At 43.0% G+C, this 24,402-nt stretch overlaps 1 protein-coding gene across 2 annotated transcripts in view; it reads right to left on the bottom strand.

Annotated features, from left to right (window-relative positions):
- Positions 1–24,402, bottom strand: part of dagla (diacylglycerol lipase, alpha) — a 35,419-nt gene that overhangs the window by 4,754 nt on the left and 6,263 nt on the right. For both annotated transcript variants that reach the window (XM_037451008.2, XM_037451015.2), the window contains exons 2-18: positions 20,705–20,806; positions 20,417–20,628; positions 20,125–20,226; positions 19,904–20,042; positions 19,699–19,786; positions 18,862–18,996; positions 18,684–18,761; positions 18,167–18,291; positions 15,084–15,234; positions 13,988–14,071; positions 13,527–13,604; positions 13,188–13,268; positions 12,833–12,975; positions 5,331–5,399; positions 5,172–5,244; positions 4,464–4,672; positions 3,126–3,252 (exon numbers count right to left, since the gene is read on the bottom strand). In XM_037451008.2, the coding sequence (XP_037306905.2) occupies positions 3,126–3,252; positions 4,464–4,672; positions 5,172–5,244; positions 5,331–5,399; positions 12,833–12,975; positions 13,188–13,268; positions 13,527–13,604; positions 13,988–14,071; positions 15,084–15,234; positions 18,167–18,291; positions 18,684–18,761; positions 18,862–18,996; positions 19,699–19,786; positions 19,904–20,042; positions 20,125–20,226; positions 20,417–20,628; positions 20,705–20,799 (1,989 nt within the window). In that variant the 5' untranslated portion in view covers positions 20,800–20,806. The remainder of the gene's footprint in view (positions 1–3,125; positions 3,253–4,463; positions 4,673–5,171; positions 5,245–5,330; positions 5,400–12,832; positions 12,976–13,187; positions 13,269–13,526; positions 13,605–13,987; positions 14,072–15,083; positions 15,235–18,166; positions 18,292–18,683; positions 18,762–18,861; positions 18,997–19,698; positions 19,787–19,903; positions 20,043–20,124; positions 20,227–20,416; positions 20,629–20,704; positions 20,807–24,402) is intronic.

The following is a 24,402-nucleotide window of genomic DNA, read 5'->3' as shown; positions in this document are numbered from 1 at the left end:
TTTAATGAGTTTAAATACTTGGTGGAAGCATATTATGGTAGATAGAAGCAGTGAGACCACATGAAAACACACAAAAAACAACATACTATTCAAGCAACAATGGCAACAAAATCGATAACTAAGGCTGAAAACCAAAGGGACAGAGCTAAATTGCGACTAAACAAACACCATGTTTATAATGTTTGGGTTATGCAGGTGGTTACAGATCACACAAAACATGATGATGTTACATGGGTGAGTGTGTCTGATGGTACACGAGGACAGGATGGCTGTGAGTGATAAAGTGCAGCAAATATTTGGCACCAACCCATTTTAAAACATCCACAATGACAAAGCAAAGCACGAGACTGCATACCTGCACACTGATTAACCAGAGACCGAAATCTGTACTTAAAGTTCATGCATGGAGTTTTCCATTATGCATTGATGTTCTGAAACCCCTTCAGCCATGGAAATGATTCAATGTACATAATTTAATGAAGCACATGTCTTGTTAAGTGAGGCTCTTTACAACACCAAGAGAGTAATAAGGTGAAATTCTGAATATGTGGCATCGATTTCACAGCAGTGCAGTGGAGACGAGCAGAATACCCCATGTTGACACTATTGTCCCCCCTCGATACGCCATCTGCTGCCTATGAGTAAGTGACACTTTCTTGAAGGGATTATTGAGGAAAGCCTAAATATGTGCTTTCAAAAGACAAAAAGAAGAAGGAAAGAAGAGCTGCGTCTACTGAAAAAGCCAGCCAAGAAGGAAGAAAGAGCAGTTACTGTGGAAGAAATTAGGTTACCATGGTTACTTGCATACAAAGAAAACGTGTATGTTAGCTGTGAGAGGAATGGAATAGAATGAAGGCTTGATTTAAGCAAAGCTGAATGTCGAATGTCATTAACGAGAGAGAGAGAGAGTGCAGGCGTGTTTCGGACTCATGCAGCTCTGTAAGAAGATATTTTGACTCTACAGTTTAAAAGATCTTTTTGTACTTTTTATGCATTATAGACCAGCAATGTATTCCAGGGTCTATTTAGTGATGACATTTACTGCATCACATTGTTGTCATTGTGCACACATTCCTCGCCTTGGACTGGAATCTGAACTACTTGCCTGGACTTGTGGCACCCAGTCACCAGCTTTTATGTGCAACTGGAAAAAGCAAAAGGAAGGAACCAGTTTTGCTAAACTACTATAACAGTGGAGATGCTTTGCGTCATTTTTTAATTTTTAATTAAAATAGTAATACCAGTCATTCAAGGAGGCCTTTTTCTAAAAATGAACACCAAACCCTTATTTTTACAATCAGGCAAACTAATTCTAATACTGAATCTCTTGGGTGTGGTGTCATTTCATCAGTCTGGCCACAGTAACAATATTTAAAGTAACACTGACAGTTTTTGAACATTGCACAATGTATTGTTTCCTTTAAAGATTTGATAAAATTGTTATAGGTGTTATGCTAAAAAGCTAAAATGTCTAATACTGTGAAATCGACAAGTCTATACAAGAGTATCAGAAGGACTGTTGGGCACTTGTAAACCACAGCCTTTTTGTTTTTGCGAAGACCTACATGATGTCACTATCTCCAGTGAATGATTTTCTATGTGCGCGCAGTTAGATTGATCAGATGGAATCTCAGAAACAGAAACAGAAATCTGATCTACGGGAAGGTGAGAATCGTGTGCATCGGATCGGGTTTGAGGTGCAACGCTTGCGTCTTCTGCAACTGAGAGGGCTCCCAAAAGAGAGTTGGAGGGACTGTTAGAAAGAGGAGGGACCGAACACGGCTCTGAGACAGAAGCACAGTCCATCAGAGGTGGAGGAGGAAGAACAGACTCTGCATCTGAAAAAGAAGAGGAATCAACTGCAGACAGAGGGACGGAGACAGCCTCACTCCCTGTGTGGGAGGCAGCGAAAGGCACATCTGTGATGGCGAGGAGGGAAGAATCAGAGGAATGGGGACTAGAGTTTAATTCTGTTTGCGAGGCTATGACCACAGATGTGTTGTTGGTGGGTTGAGTGGCTTCCAGTTCCTCCAGTCCTGAGATCTCCTGCTCAGACACGAGACCTAATGGGTCCAGGACCTGCAGAGACACCAGAGGTATCATACACACACATACATACAAAACTGATTATCATCCATCCGGAAGCACAGCGACATAAGGCTGAGCCACAAATATAAATGCAAAACCAAGTTAAAAAACAACAAAGAAAGTGCAGTCCTCACAGTGGATCCGCCACATGCAAACATACAAGTCAACACCCTGTTATAAATACAGATGTTCATTGCCTGGTCCTGAAAATTACACCAATTAAGACCACCGTGACACCAGGAGTGAGTAGCCCCCATGCTTTGAGACTGGAAGAAAAAAACAAGGTGAGGTGAGTCATGTGTTAAAGGATTACATGCAAAAATTGACCACGAGGTAGGAATCAACCTCAAAAAGACTTAAGATGAATACTATTGGTATTTCCATCTTTGCAACAAATAAATCACATCAACATGTTTTTGCTTGTCACTTTGATGCCATATTCAATGATGAGATGGATTATAATGTATCACCAGTTTTTTTTAAAAGCTTTCTTTAGAATTTTGAAAGTTCCAGAAATAAATATCCTTAATTAATTGATATGCCATGTAGTTGGCTGTGTGGCTAGATAACCCAAGGATGTTTCTATTCCAGAAGATAGCAGGGTGACATTGGACCATTTCACATTTCTAAAATGAATGTTCAGCTGTGATTGAATGTTTGTTTGTCATTCTACTCTCGTTAAATCCCATAGCCTCTTAAAAGCTAATGGCGTTTACTGCCAGCACAAGCGAGCATTAAAATAAGTTACTGTGTAAGACAATAATGAATAATTTAACAGGATTTAATAAATATTTCAAATTTTAGCTGAAACACAGCCAAAGCTTAGAATCAGGTCTTTAGGTTTACTTAAAATATATAATTTAAAAAAAATGAACAGTCCTTAAAAATATTTGTGAATGTATTTGATTTTTTGTTTTTAATTGCAATGGATTCTCAAACACACACTTGTCCACCAACTCAGTTATCCAGTGTTGAAAATAATGAAAAGATAAAAAAATATTTCCCAAACAACCCCTGCTGATGATGATGAAACAGACCTTGTTTAGGCCCTCCATCACCATATGAGGCATGTGCTCATTAAGCATGGCAGGTGAGATGATGACCTCGTCGAAGGCCTTGTTGTCCCCCCATAGAGCCGAGTAGGTTGGCTCCTCCTGGCCACAGCTACAGTGAAAGAAAGAGAGTCTGTCTATCACGATGAGGTACAAATTTAACACACATGTTGATTTGCCAACAGCTAAATGGGAGAAGCATAATCGAGGCCATCACACCACTGAGTAGCAGGTTTTTTTGGCAGACTTTAGCTCAGTTCAGAAATCAGAAATAACTTGAGCAAATCTGAGCAGAAAGCTAACTAGCTCAGATGCCGTAATTAACAATGATTTAAAGTTTAGCGAGAAGAATATGGAGGTGAGTGAAGAAAAACAAAGAAAAACTAACCAGCAGCTTGGCAGTGTTCTTTTTCATAATTTTTTCATTCAATATTTGAAATGTTGTTGTCATTGTTAGGACATACTGGCTGAACCACTTATACCCGGTTGTTTTGCACCAGCTTGCAGAAGGTGGTTAAAGATTTCAAAGCTACACACTACGAGTCACTGCAGTAGCAGTGAACTTCTGCAAACTAGAGATCCAAACTTTGCACCTTCGTGGACTCCCTTTGAGTTCACCCTGATTGAACATTGTTATCTAACTTGACTTGAAGAGAATCAAGACAAAAAAATGTTCTTTCACAGCTGTTATTATCATCTCACCTCTAGATACACCTATCTGTTATTTATCAGATAACTGAAGTGTATTCTGGCCGTGGAGAAGAGCACAGCTGATGCAGGGTGTTTGACAACAGCATTTTTATGTGTTCATATTCCCCCTCTAAACGTATTCCACACAGTCCAACATTAAACAAACCAGGTTTGAAAAAAAGTGTACAGATACAGGAAGATTATTACATTACATGTCATTTAGCTGACACTTTTTTCCAAAGCGACTTACAATAAGTGCATTTCTACATAGGATTAGAGAAAAAGAAATGTAAAAGAAAAAGAAAAAAATAAATAATATTAGACAATCTATAAACACGTAGTGTCCCTAGTATGCAATGTACACTATTTCCCACTGAGCTGCAAGGTCTTTTGTAACAGGTGAAAAACGATTTACACAAAGACTGTCTTTGAGTGTAACCTTGTCCACGCTTCTGTTACATAACCACTTCACCATTTGTGCGGTGAAGTTGTGTGGTTTAAGTGTATGTCTTGGACTATCAAGCTTTAAGGGGCAATACCACTCAACCGATGACTGATATCGCTGCTGGATTCTTAGGGAGGCGTAACAGGAAGAAAAAAAAAAAAAAGAGATGTATCTGCTGTAGTTCTCACCACATCTCTGGAGGATGGTTGTGCACCACATGGATGATCCTGCCAGGAGGATAAAGGGGGGTGGAGGCTGAAAGGGCAATGCTGAGGTCACTGGGGTGGAGCCACATGCGACTGCTGGGCGGTGCTGCTGGCTGCGACTGCGGGTCATCAGCCTCTACTGGAAGCTCTGATTTGGGGATGCATTTGGTGCCTCCCGCAATTATCCTCCACTGTTGGAAAGAAAAATGCATTTTAGTGCTGCAACATGAATTCTGAATCTTAATGATTGTGTGGAAGACTGCAGTTTTTTTCATTTTTATTTATTTATTTAACCCAATTCCCCTTAATTACTGCATGGCGGCAGAGGCTACCTACTATTTCATTTTCCTATTTTGTTTCTTATTGATTTTTACAGCAGGTCCACTAGTCTATCTGGCCGACATCCTCTACAGCAGTGATTCTCAACTGGTGGGTCGCGGACCCGTTTGTAGTGGGTGCATGGGAAAATAAAAATTATTTTAAAAAATAAATAAAAAAATTCATCCTGTGATTTTATTTTGAAGGGACTTTTTCTAATGCAGCGGAGTGTCGGTTTTTTTTCCGGCTCGTCCGTCCATGTTTTCAGTCAGCGCGGCAATTAGAACGCGCTGACTGAAAAGGGGTGATGGTGGGTCCCGGAGCCAGACCAGATGAGAACCACTGCTCTACAGTGTGAAGAGATCAAGTCACCTTTGGCTTGTTACTTTTCTGCAAGACTTCTAGAAGGTGCCGTCGGAAGCCCTCCAGTTGTGACAGGCCGAGCCTACAAGACACCAGCAACAGATACGGTCAATGTGGTAATACTACAACAAAGTAACCACAGTACACGTGACACTGTACAAGAGATACCTTGGTACCAGGTCTTTTCCCAATACCACCGAAGTGACAAAGTCTTTGGAGTACTCCATGGCATCCTCACTGGGTAAATAGAAGAAAGAAACTGGTAATTTTATGTGGATGGGACATGTAGGGAGAGTTAAGGGTGTGACCTGAGAGCAAACAAAGTTCCGTGTACACATTTCTAGAGCACACTTCAAGCAAACATTTGTGTTACGCTATGCAAATACGGAAACGACACACAGTACACTGTTCAACATCACGTATTTAGGAATGGCCGTTTACCAACAAAGGCCCAAACATGCGTGTACTGTTCTCGCTGAGGTGTAGCAACTCCAACTAAACAGTGAGCTAAACTCTCTCTTATTCACAAACATGAAGACATCCTGAGTTCCTCTTATGCAGATTTATTATCTTCACATTGTGCTGAATCCATACACATGAGATGAGTGATGAAAGACGAGAGAGTGAAAAAGCGATGCTTCTGCTGGGGAGTCAACGAACATGATGTATTTTCTCTGGCGCGATGACTGTTTGAATTTCCAATGCGTTATCTAACGTGGTGAATTCTACGTAGCGTCCTACTTCCGGTTTTAGCGCAGTAAACAAACGTCAAAATAAGAGTCGGCATGAACTACTTCCTGTTTTAGCTCAGTAAACCAATGTCAAAATAAGAGTCTGCATGAACTGAAAGCATGCTGAGTTAAATGCATAAAAACTCAACTTAAATGCCTAAAGGGCAGAACACTCCCCGTCTGACCTTAAAGGTCACTATATTGAATGTCTCTGAACCATCAGTCTTTGGCCAGAAGAAGAACGACCTCTGACACTGGTCTCAAGAACACCTTCACAGTTCCTTGGTCCGCCGTCTTGAGTTCCACCTTCCTTACTTTGCCGTCTCTCCCAGGAAAGACAGCTGTGATCCTTGCCATAGGCCACGCGTTACGTGCGGCTTGACTATTCTTCAGGAGCACAATGTCCCCTTCTTTAAGGTCTCGTTGGACATCTCCCCATTTGCGGCGAGCTTGTAGAGTGGGGAGGAACTCCTGACGCCAGCGACGCCAGAATCTGTCAGCGAGAACCTGAACTTGTTTCCATTGTCTGCTGAGAAGATCATTGTCTGTGAAGTCTCCAGGTGGTGGAGTAACACCAACCTTCTGGGTAAGTATCATTGCAGGAGACAGTACAAACGGTGACTCTGGGTCAGTCGAGACTGGAACGAGAGGTCTTGCATTGATTATCGCAGTAACTTCCATCATGAGTGTGCACAAGACGTCGTGGGTAAGTTGGACGCGGTCTTGGAGCAAGATTCCATCGAGGATCCGTCTTGACAGGCCTATCATACGTTCCCATGATCCTCCCATATGGGACGCGTGGGGAGGATTAAACACCCATGAGCACCCATGTTGACTCAAGAAGTTCTGCACTGTGATGTCGGATTTTTGTTGGCTTAGCCCCAGTTCCTTTGCAGCGGAAACAAAGTTTGTTGCACGGTCTGATCTTATCTGCTTTGCAGGTCCCCGTATGGCAAAGAAACGTCTCAATGCATTAATGCAACTGGACGTATCTAGAGAGTCGATGATCTCGATGTGCACGGCACGGGAGCTCATGCAGCAGAAGAGCATTGCCCACCTTTTGCTTTGGGCCTGTCCTCCTCTTGTACGCCTGGTGACAATTTGCCATGGTCCGAACACATCCACCCCTACATAGGTGAAAGGTGGGCATGTGTGCAAGCGTTCTGGGGGTAAGTCTGCCATGAGCTGTTCCTCTGTTCTTCGGCGTAACTTTCGGCACACTACACAGTTGTGCAAGACAGAGGCAACTAGTCGTTTTCCCCCTATGACCCAGAAGCCCGCTGCTCTCAGGGCCCCTTCAGTGAGGTGGCGGCCTTGATGCTTCACCTCTTCATGATACTGTCGCACCAACAGCAAAGAAACGTGGCTGGTCTTGGGCACGATGATTGGATTTCTTTCTTGCGCACTCAAGTCAGCGTGCTTTAATCTGCCGCCAACGCGCATCAGACCACCTTCTAGAACAGGTCTGAGCTTGTGAAGGGAACTGTTTTTGGATACAGCGTGTCCAAGCTCAAGAGACGTGAGCTCTTTTGCAAAGACATCTTCCTGTGCGGCTCTGATAATGGTGTGTCTCGCCTGGAGCAACTCATCCGGAGTACGTGGGAGGTTGCAGTGATGCCATCCTTTACACTCACTGGACTTGTCGTGTCTGTAAGTGCCGGCTATATGGATGAGTAGGGCGATAGCCCTGGTAAGGGCGCGCATGCATGAAAAGCGCTGTAACCGCGTGACGGTAAAGCCCCGGTTCTGAGTCTGAGTAAGAAAACTACTCACTTCGGGTCGTATTTCCATGTCTGATTCTGAGTTAACGAGTTCGAACATCTGGCTTGAGTCTGTGTCAGATGAATTTGGTTTGTGCAAAAAGGCCGGTCCAGTGAACCACATAGTCTTTGTCAATTGGGACGCTGGAACTGACCTGGATGCGTGGTCAGCTGGGTTGTCCTCTGTGTTGACGTAGAACCACTGGTTAGGTCTTGTGGACTGACGAATACGTCGGACTCGATTGTGAACGTAGACATGGAAGCGTTTTGTTTGATTGTGAATGTATCCCAGCACGACCTTGCTGTCACAATAGAACTTGGTCGCATCAAATTTCAGCTCCAGTTCATCTCGGATGAGTTCGGCAACTTCCACGGCTAATACTGCGGCACACAATTCCAACCGTGGAATTGTAGGTTCGGACTGTGGGGCCAGCTTAGCCTTTCCGAAAATGAATCCTACTTCGACCTGTCCCTCAGCTTGAATGGTCCTGAGATATGCCACTGCTCCAATGGCCTTCGTGGATGCGTCGGAAAAAACGCATAGCTCTGTGTGTACAGCATTTCGAAGTGACGTTGCTGTGTATGAACGTGGGATATGCAGATTGCTTAAGTCATGCAGTGACTCACGCCATGCTTCCCATTGCTTCAGCTTTTGTTCTGGGAGAGGAGCATCCCAGTCGCAGGCGTTGACGCTGAGTTCCCTCAAGAGACCCTTGCCTTCAATAGTCACGGGTGCGACCATGCCTAAAGGATCGAACACGCTGTTCACTGTCGACAGAACTCCCCTGCGAGTGAAGGGTTTCTTGTGCTCTGAGACTGCAAAGGTGAAAGTGTCTGTCGTGGTCTCCCACAACAGTCCCAAACTGCGTTGCACTGGTGTAGCTTCACCGCTAAGGTCGAGGTCTTTCGGAACTGCTCTATCCCCTGGTGCAAAGGCCTGGAGGACGGTTTCGCTGTTTGAGGCGAACTTGTGAAGCCTCAGATTCGATTCGCTGAGAGAGGCCTGCGTTCTCCGTAGGAGGCTGATGGCTTCAGCTTCAGTTGGCACACTGATGAGCCCATCATCTACGTAAAAATGATGTTCGACGAACTGGACCGTGTCTTCTCCATGTTTGTGAGCACCTTCGTGGATGGCTCTCCTTAGTCCGTAGATGGCTACGGACGGTGACGGGCTGTTGCCGAATACATGGACTCTCATCCTGTAGTCGATAATGTCCTTGGACATGTCGTTGTCTCTGTACCACAAAAACCTCAGATAGTTCCTGTGGTCTCTTCGGACAAGAAAGCAGTGGAACATCTGCTGTATGTCGGCCATCACTGCTACCTGTTCCTTGCGAAAGCGGATCAACACCCCAATGAGGGAATTGTTGAGGTCTGGGCCTGACAGAAGAACGGCATTTAGAGATGTGCCGAAGTACTTTGCGCTGGAGTCAAAAACCACGCGGATGCTTCCGGGCTTTTGTGGGTGGTAGACTCCGAAAGTGGGCAGGTACCAACACTCTTCGTTCTCCTCTAGTGGCGGAGCCACTTCAGCATGTCTGTTGTCGAATATTTTCTTCATGAACTCTAGAAACTGGTCTCTCATCTCAGTTTTCCTCCGCAGCGTCTTCTCCAGGGAGGTGAAGCGTGTGAACACCTGCTCGCGGTTGTTCGATAGACGTTGACGGGGAACTCTAAAGGGGAGAGGAGCGACCCAGTTGTTTGATGTGTCTCTATACGTTTCTTGGTCCATGATTTCCAAAAAGATGGTGTCCTCTATGGACGGGGCAGGTTTGTTGTCGGACTCAGTCTCGTTGAAGACCTTTAATCCAAGAACTTTCGACGATGCCTTGTGTGGTTCGTTCTTTTGCTCCCTGCTGTGGAACACATGTTCAGTCAGCTTCATGAAGCCTTCACATGGTCTGAGAATAGAGGGTCGGCCGTTCTCCAGCACACTTGTCTTGAACGTGCTCACGGCTGGTTTGTGTGCGTTCCCTAGGCACACGTCTCCTACCAGGACCCATCCCAAATCCAGTCTTTGTGCAAAGGGGGCGTTGTGAGGTCCGTTCACTTGCTGTCGGACTTTATGGACCCTCACAATGTCTCTGCCCAGCAAGATGAGGATTTCCGCCTTGGGGTCAAGTCCTGGTATGTGTGCCGCTACCCTTCGTAGGTGAGGATGGTGACGGGCTGCATCAGGCGTTGGTATTTCAGAGCGATCGATGAGGATGTCATTACACTCGATTAGAGGTGGTAGCGGTAGGATAGTCTGTCCATCAAGCGATTCGACCTGGAAACCCTCTGCCTTTCTGCCTGACGTCTCAACCAATCCAGAACAAGTCTTCAGTGAGTAGGGGAATGATTGGCCTTTGATGTTGAAAAGCTCAAAGAAGTCTGATCGCACCAGCGAGCGGTTGCTTTGATCGTCCAAAATGACGTACATGTTGGTTGCCTTCTCACGTTGACCTTGAGGGTATATCCTTACCAGACAGATCTTCGAGCAGGATCTTCCTATTTGCTCTGGACCACATACCTGGGTACAGTGTGACGAGATAGCTGTGCTGTCGCAAGCATGTTCCTCTTCCTCCCCGCCATTGTCTGGTGGGGGTGTAGGCCTTCTGTAGACTTGAGGTGGTGGGCCAGGATGCATAGCGGCATGATGTCGGTCACTGTCGCACTCTATGCACCTTACTGTTGCTTTACAGTCTCTTGCGAGATGACTGGCTGATGTGCAGCACTTGAAACAAATTCCATTCTCCTTGAGGATGCTCTTTCTTTCTTCGAGGGTCTTGCCTCTAAATGCTCTGCACTTCCTTAATGGATGTGGTTTGTTGTGAATGAGACAGTTTTTCTCTGGCCCGCCGGGCTTTCCCTCCGGTGAGACCGAAGGTGGGTTTTCAACAGAAGAGATGTCCGTCTTGTGAACGGATATCTTTCTTCCATAGTTATTTGAGACTACCTTATCTGACTTCGGTCCGTTGGTGTTGGCGCATAGAACGATGAAACTGGGATCATTTCTCCGGCGTGCTTCATGGCAGATGAAGTCGGCAAAGTAATCGAATGGAGGAAAGTAGCTGTTGTTATCTTCTTTAAACTTGGAGCCGACTGAGAGCCATTTCTCCTGTAGCCCGTGAGGGAGTTTCTCCACGATGGGACCAATGCCTCTGGCGGTATCCAGGTAAGTCAATCCTGTGAGGTAACCTTCTTCTCTAGCACCCTGAAGTTCCATAAGAAGGTCGCCTAGGTCCCTCAGCTTCCCGTAATCTTTGTTTGATATTCTTGGGAATTCGTCCAATCTCTTAAAAAGGGACTTCTCCATTACTTCAGGTGCAGCGTAGCACTCTTGGAGGCGTTCCCAGGCCTTTTTAAGTGCTATATCTGGGTTCCTGACATGTACAGAGCGAATCCTTCTGATGTGTTTCACGGACTCTGGTCCGAGCCATTTAATAAGCAAATCCAACATTTCAGTGGAGGTGAGTCCTAAGCCTGTAGTAGCGTTGCTGAATGATGACTGCCATGCTAAATAATTTTCAGGTTTATCGTCGAATTGGTAGAGACTCGTACTCACCAAATCGCGACGAGCCAGGAATCGTGCCAGGTGTTCTGTTTCAGGTGTCACTCTTGGGATGTATGGTGCGTGCACAGGCACATATGATGGAGCTGCCGCCTTAAGTTGTGGTTTGAGAGGCTGATGTATCATCTTGGTTTTCGCCGGTGCTGTGTTATGCTCAGATGGTCTATTATGGGTTTCAACCTCTTCTTGCCTTTCTTGTAACTGTAAGTTGCGTCCTGATGGAGGATCCCATTTGATGTAGCTCCCTTCTGACGATGCTGCCGCAGGGAATGTTGCATGGGCCGATGCACGAGTTTGTACTACGTTATGTTCGGCTTGCGCTTCGACATATTCTTTAGTGCGTGTTACAATTTCGCCTTGTAAATTTGCCCTAGAAGATATGTCGGTCTTTATTGAATCTTCTAGATCCAGTTCAGCTGCTTCCAATGCCTCCGCTTGGGCAATGGCTGCAGCTGCCTCTCTTCGAAGTTCGAGTGCGCCTAGTTCGGCTTCCAGCTTTGCTTTTCCTAATTGAAGCTCTGCTTCCTTCGCTGCCCTTTCTACCTTCAGCTGTGCTTCTTCCTCAGCGAATGCTGCTCGTGCCTTCGCTGCCTCTGCTCTAGCGCGTGCCCTTACTGTGGCACTCGATGCCGTTGACTGAGAGCTTTTTGATTTCCTAGTACGCACAGATGCATTGTCAGTCCTTTCTGCTTCCATTTTACCTGAATGTTGAACTCAAGTTGGATTACGCTTTTTCACTGTACTGTTCTCGCTGAGGTGTAGCAACTCCAACTAAACAGTGAGCTAAACTCTCTCTTATTCACGAACATGAAGACATCCTGAGTTCCTCTTATGCAGATTTATTATCTTCACATTGTGCTGAATCCATACACATGAGATGAGTGATGAAAGACGAGAGAGTGAAAAAGCGATGCTTCTGCTGGGGAGTCAACGAACATGATGTATTTTCTCTGGCGCGATGACTGTTTGAATTTCCAATGCGTTATCTAACGTGGTGAATTCTACGTAGCGTCCTACTTCCGGTTTTAGCGCAGTAAACAAACGTCAAAATAAGAGTCGGCATGAACTACTTCCTGTTTTAGCTCAGTAAACCAATGTCAAAATAAGAGTCTGCATGAACTGAAAGCATGCTGAGTTAAATGCATAAAAACTCAACTTAAATGCCTAAAGGGCAGAACAATGCGAGTCTGGTTATACTTTGGCTGATACAATACTTTAAATAATGGACAGAAGCAAACGAGAATTATAAAAAAAAATGAAAAACCACAGAAAGGGTTGACCCTCCTATAACGCCAAAAACCAGTCTGAACAACAGGAACTCCGTTTCCACACTTGATATTGCAGTGAAGGGATCAATGCCGCAAACTCTAATTATAAATTCTGCTTACTCAACATCTGGTGGCTTAAAAGTCACAGAAAATGATATTTGCCTTCTTCAATCCTTTGGTGACCCCTGACTGGAAGCATAGATTTTTTTTCCTAAAACTCCTAAAAAACAACAACTCTGTAGAGCAAAAAATATTTATTCTAGGTATGGTATGCTGAACTTTTGTAGTCACATTGAGCGACTGACTTGCTCTTGAATAGCTCTTTGTACACCCTGTAAATCCACACAGGTGAACTCACCTAAAAAGGCCACCAGGTGGAGAGTAAGAGTAGCAGTGAAGTGTGGGGTACTGAGGTCGCAGCAGGAAGGAGAGGATAGCAGCAGTGCCTGCACCAAGTGAATGGCCGACAATCACCAGCCCATAGCGCATTGTTCCCTTGTTCTGTGGAAGACAGCCAGAGTCATTACACTCACAACAGCACGCTTTAGTAACCACAGTGCAGATAATCACTTCAACAAAACTTGCTCGACGGCTAGTTGCAGACTGCTTTGTAAGGAGTAAGGCTGGTTAACCGTACTCCGGTTCAGAATGAAAAGTGTGGAAAACGTTCATACTTAATTGCCATTATTTATAAAGAATACTGAGTTGTGTACCAAGTCTCTTCCAAAGGCTTGTGACAAGATCATTTCCTGCTCCAGCTTCTTCTTAATGTATTCTGCTGAGTAAACCATCCCCTGAGATGGGAAAGAAAGAGACAGATATTTCAACAGGAAGTCAATGCCATTAATCTCCTAAAATATTCATAGCAATTTCTCTGGTATTAACAACTGAAATGACCTTTGCAGCCTGTAATAATGTCACTTTTTTAAAGTATGCAATGGAGAACAGAAGGGCAATGAGGAAAATCTCCTAGGTGACTATACCGAGGAGTATACTCATATAGCGTATTTATGTATTGTTGGAGAGGATTTTCAAAAATGAAAATCTTTGACCTTGTGGCCGAGCCAGGTCCCGTGCTGCTCCTCCACAGGCAAACGTTCAGAATCCCCCGTTAGATCCGTCAAGGCGTCCTGGAACATAAAAGGAAAGTTAAAAGACGACCTAAGCAGAGAAAAAGAGTGGAGAGAAGAGAAAGCAAAAAGACCAAATATCATTGTAAATGCTTATTTAAGAATCCATACATCTCCCTCTAATGCTGGTTTTACCAGGTCACAAAACAATTCTCAAATACTCCTGCAAAAGAACAATAGACAATAGGACATTTTGTTCTAAAAGTGAACAGTCACGTTTCTCCCTGCGTGAAGGGTGTAGGAGTTTGTGAACACGGCATAAAAGCTGTGAGAATTTCACTTGCTCTGGGAGGCGTTGGTGATGTGAGGTATTCAATGGAAATGTTTAGAGGGGTCAGAAGATGTACTACTATTAAAAACCGGCAAGGAAAGATAATATTCACCTTTGGCGATAAGGTTCCTCTGATACTGATGACCACCTTCTTTTTTGCATGATCCACTGCCACAAAAAACGGGGTCTCGTAGACCTGTATGTAAGATGTCGAGTGGACAGAAAAGCGTGGTGAGAAAGCGAGAAGAATCGCCAACGGGACAAAGTGAGGAGGAGAAAAATACTTGTTAGTTCAGCTTTCATTCCAGCAAGTACAGCAGTCTTTATCCTCAACTATGTCTCCACTTGGCACCCGACAAATAAGTCATATCATTCAAACAATTCAAACCCTTCTAGTGATTTATGGATGGAAACTGGAGGGAAAGTATTCATATTTTTTCAGCGGGATTATAAATGAGTATGGGATGAGAGTTGCGCATGTCTGGAGAGAAATCATTTTGACTTTTAAAAGTACACAAGAACAGGATAAACTGTTCCATCATGCCAAAACCAGTTTGAACATCTGTTTGACACTATCTATTGATTTTTATTGCACAAAATGTGGGTAATTCTTTCTGCTAGCAAACACCAGACAATTGCCTGAAAGATTCTGTGTAGTGGAATGCATTACAAACAAGGTAAAGAACCCAGAACTTTTTACAACCTGTCTAATGAAAAGCTTAAAGACAATAAGACATCAATAAGACAATCATCAGCATGAAATTAGGTGTGCAAACCTGATTTCATTCAAACTAAGCTTAAGCCAGCGTTTTAGTAGAATGTTGTCTCTGCATGATGGCTTGAAATCAGTTAAATGTATCATTTCAATTAATAAATTTAACCCTGTTAGACATGTGCAGAAAACAGATTGAATAATAATCAATTGATACGCTGCATTCTGATGTTTTTTGTTAGTGTTTCTGCTCTTCTGCATAACGTTGCAAAGACTGTTAACATGGTTAACTTTACTAGATACAGCGGAATGTAGGCAACAACCAAATAGTGCTATTGGCAGGGCACAACGGTTTAGTTTAGTATGGACAAATACAAATAAAACCCTGACGCTTATACTCTTACTTCCCCACACAACCAATCCAATGTCTAATTCAGGAAGTGAAGGCCAAACCGGTTCCAACTGCTCGTTGTTTGCCAGTTGTCGAATTACTCACAGCATCGTGGCAGGATGTGTAGACAATCTGAACCTGCTTGAGGTCCCTGTCCAGGAAGTGTCTCCGTATGGCAAGGACATTACAGCCGCAGCAGTTGTCCTCCTCCACTGTCACAGATTGAGACAACCGGGAGCTAGAAACTGAAGTACAGCTGAATGGATAGAGAAACAAGACAGGAATTTTAAAAAAAATACAATGAATGCAAGAGACATAATCAAGTATCAGTGTAGGCGATGTGTAAAAGAGAATGTGATTAATTAGACAATGTCGTTGAGGGATTCTGGAATGGTTTTATCTCAGTGGCAAGTGTTGACGCATGAGAAATTTGATCTGCACCGGAGAAGCATAAAGAGACACAGAAGTCAAATAGATTAAACTAGAAAATGCATTTCCTGCTGAAAATGCGTTGGAATGCAAAAAGCTGAAGTTAATTTCAAAAAGTTGCTTAAAGTACAGAAATGAAACAAGCTGAAATTATTCTAAATATTGCTGAAAGAATAGAAAAAGCTGAAATACATTTTAAAATGGCTGAAAATACAGAAATGAGTAAAGCTGAAATGAACTTGAAACAATTGCAAAAAAACTGAAATGGGAGAAGCTTCTATGAATTTGAAATCACAGAAATAATAAAAGCTGGAATTAATTTCAAAAAGTTGCTTAAAATGCAACAAGCTGAAATTATTCTAAACATTGCTGAAAGAATAGAAAAAGCTGAAATACATAAATGAGAAAAGCTGAAATGAACTTGAAAGAATATCAAAAAAACAGAAATGGGAGAAGCTTCTATGAATTTGATATCACAGAAATAATAAAAGCTGAAATTATTCTAAACATTGCTGAAATAAAAAAGGCTGAAATACATTTAAAAATTGCTAAAAATACAGAAATGAGAAAAGCTGAAACGAACTTGAAAGAATTGGAAAAAACAGAAATGGGGGAAGCTTCTATGAATTTGACAAAATACAGAACTAATAAAAGCTTAAATTACTTCTAAACATTGCTGAATCTTTTTCATTCAAACTTAATGAACTTGTACACCGCTTTGCTAGTCTTCTGACAACTCAAAGCGCTTTAATACTAGATGACATCTCTCACCCATTAATACACTGATGACACAACCTACCATACACAGTGGCACCTGCCCATGTGCACAGAATAAACAAGACAGGAGAAGATCCTGGCAACAAGTCAAAATAAAATATAAAAACATTTTGCATGGTTGGTGAGTACCTCAAAAGTTTGCAAATAGTGTAGAAATTACTGAAAGCTTCGTGGCGGTGCCATCAAAAACGCTCCTGGATACTTCCGGATAAGTTAACCGTCATGTCTTGATGATGTCATAAAGATGCGCGGTTTTGTGAAATAAACATGGACGCATACAGCGCCAATGACTAATACAAGTACTACGTGTTTCACTTGGACAATTAAATGTTAGTGGACACACACAAATACTACAGCCCCCATCTCGATTACAATTGTTCACTCCTCAGTGCGCAGTTTCGCCCACCAGCGGACCCCCTCCTCCCCCCTAACCCCGGCTGGTCCACCGTAACTTTTGACGTGCTTATTAACTGACGGACCTTCTTGCGGTCCGATGAAGGTTATTAATAGTATATTAAGTTGACGCTTTGTTGCGTAAAATAAAGACCAAACGATCTCCTGTCATTCGCGTAAGAAAACAAACTCACGTATCTGCAGTTCAATCACCGAAGGAACAACGTCACGCCACTCCCCGTAACTTTTGACGTGCTTATTAACCTACGGACCTTCTTGCGGTCCGCGAAAAGGTTATTAATAGTATCACTCGCGTAAAAAAATAAACTCACGTGCCTGCAGCTTAATGACAACACCGAAGGAACAACGTCACAACCACGGTTTAAGTCTCCAGCGGGGAGTAGCCTCGTTAGCAGTTTAGCTAGCTAGCAATCTAGTACTTATGGCTCTCACATGTCTCAAATATCTTACGGTCCAGCCTCCACATTACTTACGGTCTGCTCATCCCGGGTCTCCGTCCCAACTCACGACACGCACGTCCACACGTACCGTTATCTAACCACGGTTAAACCTGCACGTCCCTGAGCTACGTCTTTATGGCCATAGATCAACAGCTGATCGCTAATTAGCTCACGGCGAAGAGAGTGAAGAGATTTAGACAAAATCCACACCTCAAACAAATGCTTCCTGGAGCAAAACTATTTGGAGTAGCCAAAAAATAATGACATTTTGAGAGACACAAGACTCTACCGAACGTTTGAGTGTAGTTTGTATGTCTCTATGTGTTTTAAAACTGCTCAAACAGCCGTTTACAAAAAGTGTACCGGCTGTGTTTTTTTTTTTTTAAATGTTGGCAGATTTGTATGGAAGCGTATGGGGCTCGGGGCAGACTTTGTCTCACAATCAGGCTCCTCACGCAAAAAGTAAATAACTCTGACATTCCAAACTTATACGAGTCCAACCAGCACAAGCACGGCTAATGTTTTCTTTTTAAATGAAGGCTGAAAAGTGAATATTGTGGCCGTAAAGAGAAAAGTGCCTCTTTTTTTTTTACTGAATCCTCACACGGCGCTCACTCTAAATCGCGGGACAATCCGGAAAACTCCACTCTAAATTCGAAAGAAACCCCAAAACTAATGAAACATAATTAGTGTTTATGAAAAAACTATAATAGATATCAACAAGCTGTTTTTTTTTATAAAATTGTTAAGACTTGTGTCAACATTTTAAAGTTTAAATGGTGTCTCTAGCTGAAAGATTGGAAAAGCTGAAAAAGTTGAAAGTTGAAGAAGTTTTGAAAGGATTTGAAAATTTAATCCATTAGGAAACCATGTTAAAAAGGTTGAAGATATTAATTTATATTAATTCAATTATAAGAGCTAAAAAGCTGAAAAGTCATAGCACCCCTCCCCTGAATGAGCTGAACATTTTAATATTTGAATGGTCTTAATAGCTGAAAGTGTGAAGGAGTTGAAAGGTGCGGCGGAAGAAATAGTAGAATAAGGCGGAATAAAGATTAGAAGAACAATACTTGGAATGCTTGAAGCATTCCAACTAAAAAGTGTGCAGGTGTGTGTGTCAGAGCTCACGGGCAGGAGCTGGCGAGGCGGCACAGCCCACAAGCAGGCTTCCTCATTAGGTACATGGGCCAACCGTACGCAGCCAGGGCAAAGAGCATGTAGTAACACACATCCTTGTACATGTTCATCTCGGCCTGGGGAAGGAAGAGGCAGACGGACGGACACGTCACAACAAACAGGGGAGGAAAAAGAGCAATAACACATTAAAAAATCTTGAAATATTCAAATACGCAGATGGCAATTTAGATTTCTAAAGACACCTTCGACCTTATAATAGTGACTTTGTAAACTAGAACAGCCCCGTTTTAGTTGTGTATTGTATATCATTTATGTGACTTTAAGCAAAAACAAAAAATAAGTTACATAAGATGAAAGAATTTAAAAACAATTTAAAATGCATGTTGCACTTTTATAATCTAGTGGTACATTTTTTTTCCTGAACTTCTACCGTGTCAATTTCTTTCTGCTTGTGTGATAAAAGCACAACCGTCAATTGTGCAAAGGGATCGCACAAGAAGAAACTTACCGCATTCTTAAGGTCCAGGTAACGAGTATTACGAGTGACAGGCATTCCAGACAGGAAGGCTAAGATGTCATTGTTGGCCTTTGGAAGAGACAACAGAATAAAGACATTGTTTTCATTACAGCTCTGTGCGCAAGCACAAAAATAAGTCTATTCTTTTTTTTATTATAGACAGTGGTACCTGGTCCAGGATAGAAGATCTCTTAGACCTCTGCCTCTGGCGGAGAAGTACCAGGCCAGCAATAATATCGCTAGGCACAATATCCAGGTCTCTGAAGAACTCTGCAAAAAGGCTGGCCACTTCTGAATACGCATCCTGGACAGGAGAGGAGCAAAGAGACAGTTCCCTACGCGCATGTGACTCTTTGTGCACCCATGAGGGCGCCTCTCGATATAATCACAGAGGAAACACTGATGCAACGCATTAATGGTCTGACCGCCTGCTTGATGTGTTCCGTTCACGCGAATGATTGTAAAAATTTATATTCTCCCAGCCCCAATTGCTATTTTGTTGGCTGATTGGTTTTTAGCCAAAAGTTTTTTGGCCTCTCAATTTCACAGGAAATGCTGATTGGCGTAAACACACACTTGGACATCACCACGTGTGTATTTATGTAGATAATGTGAGGCGGTAAACCATGCTAACCTAAGTTCTTGTCATTTTGTGCTGAATACAAACTAGTAGTTATAAACCAAACATCAATATTTCTGAATTTCTTACTTGCATGACTTCAGTTATGCAGTCCAGCCTAGTGTATAGCAGCAGATTTAAGGACTGCTTATGATGAAGTGATTTAGACTGAAAATAAATGATTTTATATTCACATTTAATACAAAATGCTTAACGTTTCTGGTAAGTAGTTGAGCAGCTCTTTTGTGTCACAGCCGGGACAGCCTGTCAAGGATTATTTTAATGACTGGCTCACTGGACTCTGTGCCTGACATATTTATGGTTTCATTCCTCTGTGCTTCCCTTTGACCGTACAAAGGAAGCGCATGAGTGTGTGTTGTGACTCACGGATTGCGTATCCTGGGCTCTTGTGCAGCACATGAAAAACTTGAGTCTCCTGCTCCAGCTGCTGGCTTGACCTTCCTCTAGCCGGTGCCTAATTGTGAAAAAAGGTTAAAAAAAAAAGACAGAATTTATGGATATGTGTATTCCTTGATGTTGCATTAAGACAAAATGAAGTACAGAAATAAAGAAACAAAGTGCCATTTACTACCTGAGTGTGTAGGTTGTGAGGTTGCGCTGACGCCGGCGGGTGGCTTTTAGTTTGACAAAAGTCCGCCCCGTGGGGTCGAAGGTGCACGTGAGGGTAACGCAGACGCTGAAAATGACTAGCCAGTTGCATGCAACGATTCCTGCAAAGAATATTAGAACATTATTGACATGCAATCCACTCTTGAAATGCCCGTCCTCCTTTATATTCTCTCTCACTCTCACCCAAAGCCAGGTTTTTGGCAGTGACATCAGAGCATGGCTGATAGTACTGGACAAGCCATGCGATTCCCACCACAGCATACACTAGCTCTACCAACAGAATAGCTTGGGAGAGAGAGAGAATGAGTGAGGTGAAGAATGATCAATATCTGCCCGATCAATACAGGATTTGAATCTTAACTTGAAACCACAAGGCATCCTGACAACCACATCTTCCATTTGTCCCAGGAGTGGAGAGGCGATACAGGTTAAAGAGAGCCTCGGCGGAATGAGTGAGTTTGCCCGTGTGTCTTACCGAGCCGGATATAGATGACATACTGCACCGCTTCCCTGGGCTGCGTGTACAGGATGCTGCCTCTCATGCTCAACCACATGATGGCGCTCTCACAGATAAGGCAGCTGACCAGGATGCCCAGGTACCCTCGGCCATGGTCCACTAGCGTCACAGAGCAGGACTGCTCGGAGCCATACGGGAGGCCGAACAGCACCACGGACAGAACCACTAACCTGAACGTGAACATGGAATAAATACACAGTGGTATATTCAAAATGAACTACACATGCATTCAATACAGTGACTCACCAGATGCAGTGCAATAGAAAGAGGAAGAGAGCGGGCAGCACCAGGTCATCACTGCCAACTGACCAGCGCCGCCGAAACATCACCATTCCAGGCATCACTGCCCTGTGGGGAGAAGGAATGGAGAGGGACACCTTCAGGGACATGGACATCATTCCAAAACTGTCTGCATAAAAAGTCATTATGCTTCAATTCTCTCCTCTCCAAAAGGTTTGACCCAATGTCCTACATACCGTACAGATTACATCATAATCTCACATGATATGCATCAAACAACTAAAGAGGGGAAACAGAGGACAGAGGAACAAAGTTTTATACTGGCAAGGATTTCTCAACAGGGAAAATATTGCTTAATGCTCAAAGACATGATTAGCCAATTGATTATCAAACTCGCCTTTACCAAAACTAAGTGAGGGCTGCGGGGATTATAACGAAAATAGACCTGCACAGAAGGAGAAGATTCAAAGATAAAGGGGCGTGGAGAAGATAAGACTAAGTGGGTGAAGGGATGCAGAGAAAATGCACCATCTGATGAAAAAAAGAGAAGCAGCTTTGGTATTTGATGGTACCAGGCTGATTATGGCCATGAGAAAACAATCATAATCATAATCCTAATTGGAAATGCACTACCCAAGTCTACCCAAGTTGCTTCTGAAATGAACTGTAAAATGTATTGGTAGGGAGGAAACAGAGGGAAGGGGGGGCTGATGTAGGCCTCATGGTGCAGGTACAGGCTGACACAGCCTTTATTTTTGTACGCTGTATGTTTGACAGCTTTGCCATCCATCATGCCAAGACTGTCGACTATAAAAGATAAAGCAGAAGTTAGTTTTTAAGATTTGTTGTCGGTCACTATCCAGCACTCCTCTGTGTTGTTTTAGAACATTTTTTCACATTTTTAATCTAAATCAAATTTGGCATTACTGTGATTCCTGTTATTGTTTTTGCTGTTTCCGCACATTTTGTACATTGTTGATGTTGCAAGTTTCACACTGATAAACTGGAACGAACTTCAGTAGAATTCATAGTCATGACAACATCCTCGTCCATTCCACTTTTTTAGACAGTGATGGTGCAGGCTAGCTAGGTAAATCCAGCGAGGTGTCTGTTTGCAGAACATTAACACCTGTAGTCCTTTAGCTTTGTGTTCCAAAATGATCACTTTGGTAACTCCAAGACCCAATAATGATGAAACAGACCAGACAGTGTCTTAGTGCGTAACATGGGAATCCACATTTTTCTTGCACTTGAGTGAATCCATTTTTATAAAATTTAGAATACCGTCTGCACTACTAATTAAAATAGGACATTTGGGAGGAATTCCCTCTTTGGAAAGTCCCGAAGACTTTCTCCCAACAAAATCCACCGATCAATACAGAACAAGGCATGCATTATATGTATTCACTACACTATCTCACCCCGCAAAGAAGCTTGAACGTCGGGTTTATAGTTTGATTAAGACGGGGGAGAAGGCACCATCCAGCTAATATAATCTTAAAATATGAACAAACTATTCTTCCGCATAATCAACCGTTACACTGTAATTAACTTTGATTGGAAAAAACTGAAAAAAGCGATTCATTGAGGCATTTGTGCAACCACCTACACAGCTCTCAGTAGCGACGTGTGGATATTATTGAAAAACACTGGCATTTCCTCTGAAGACAAATGCCTTTCCCAATCCCGTCTTCTCCTTCACTTAGTGAACATACCAAAGCACTGAAGACCTTGCTGTCACAATAGATTTTCATGCACCAAAGGTTCAATGTTAATTTGCAAGTTCACTCAATGTTCACCATCAAAGAGCTTTGGATCTGCAAAATATACTGCAAGTTAAATAATATCTTCAATTTAAAGACCTGCATGTATTTGCATTTTGTCTGAATATGGATCAAAGGTTCACCCTCATTTTCGGTACCAACATAAAATGGGAGCTCTTAAACGGTTTTCTCCTTTATTTGCATAGTAATGAATTAACCTTTATACATGCATGCAGTTAAGCCACTGTAGTCTGGATGCGCAGATCATCAAACCATTTAGTACTGATGACATTACGGAAAAATAGACCTTCTGAACTGTAAAAGCCGCGTTCATTATTTCAGTTTAAACAGAAGCAAGTAAACTTGCTGTGATTTTATAAATTTTTCTGAGGTACAATGATTACTCTCACACTTTGCATGCATTCAAACAATGTAGGTTTCAGATTTCTTCAAAATCAATTGGCATTGGCAAAGTTTTAAGGTGGGGGAAATGCCTTCAGCATGCTTGTTAGGTCTCAAATGCATAATGCGTTTTGGTGTACACAGGCTTTATAACTACACTGTTACGCGGCTATTATGGAGCTGAAAACTAGCGCTGGACTCACGCATCATGATGAGTGCCAGGTATTGTGACTAAGTCAGAAGATGTTAAGCTTCAGCTTAAAGTGGATCACTTCTAACAGGGGACAGTAAATGGCAATTATCAACTTCTTCTCTTTTCTATTGAGAGAAACAAATGCTTGCAAGTGGTTTGGCCTTTGGAAGGACATTAATCACACAGACACCCACTAGATTCACTCAAATAGGAAATTATTTGGCTGCTACTAATTGCACAGCTAAGAATTCTACTTGTCTTAAGTAAGTGCTCGCCTCCCAATAGTGGTCACAATGATTAGACCCTCATCAACACCATCGCTCAACCATCACTCAATGAAAAACACTTTAGAAGCACAATAAAACTATAGGTTCAAAGTACAGTAATGAAGTTTGATCTACCCCATGATGTGAGCTTCATCAAACTGGTATTCACTGCAGCGATGCTACATAACATGTTACGGGGCTTCTCTTAGCTCATCAATTTGAATACTAGTAAGTGTGTGTGATTCCATGGAATGGGCAAAAATACAGAACAGTTTATGCCCAGTGACGGCTAATCCTTTTAGTGTTTTAGTGGCAAGAGAATTGTTTTCACAGCAACTAAACCCGAGAGTTATGTTGGCAAGTGGTTATGAGCAGTGTGCAGGGACAGAATGAAGGTTTCTGTCCAATGAAAGCACCACAGCAGGTGGTTTCACTGAGTGGCAGAACATCAACAAAAGAAGACCGATGACACAGTGAAATCAGCCAAAAAACCACCCTCTCAAGCTTTCGTGCTCGCTGTGATCTTTTGTAAAAATCCAAAGCTCCAGAGGAGACTCGAGCAATACGTCGTACATGGGCCGGCACAACTCTTCACCCACGGATTGCAGTTCTTGTTTTCAACCCAACGTGTGGCCCGTCAGCTTTCAGGTGACATTGGAAGAAAACGGGGGCATGTAAACAGGTTCATGGGGACCAGAGTCACCTCACGGCTACTTGAGAGACTCAATCCAGGCTGGAGTAACATTAAAGAGGACAGTAGGAGGAGGGAAGAGAATAAGAGGGGAAATGAAATAAGGGAACATCTGCCCCCCCCCCCCCCCCCCATGTCTTATTTAGGGCAAAACAATTAGGCCGATGGAATCAAGGAGATCTCTTAAATGCAGAAGGTGCTCACTTCCTCCAGGGACCCTGTTAACAGCACTCTCCTCCGGGCTCGCTGTAGCCTCAACCGTGGAGAAAAAAACGTAATGACATAGTTATAAACAGCATTACAGCAGAGAGTTACAGTGTGAACTTTTAGAAGTGTTAAGTGTAGATCAACCCAGTAAAGTTATGATAAGTTGCCAGCTTCATCCATCT

This window comes from Pungitius pungitius, chromosome 4 (genome assembly GCF_949316345.1).
Source record: "Pungitius pungitius chromosome 4, fPunPun2.1, whole genome shotgun sequence".
Lineage (NCBI taxonomy): Eukaryota > Metazoa > Chordata > Actinopteri > Perciformes > Gasterosteidae > Pungitius > Pungitius pungitius.
Note: the sequence above shows the minus strand (reverse complement) of the source record. Positions and strands in the feature narration are given on the sequence as shown.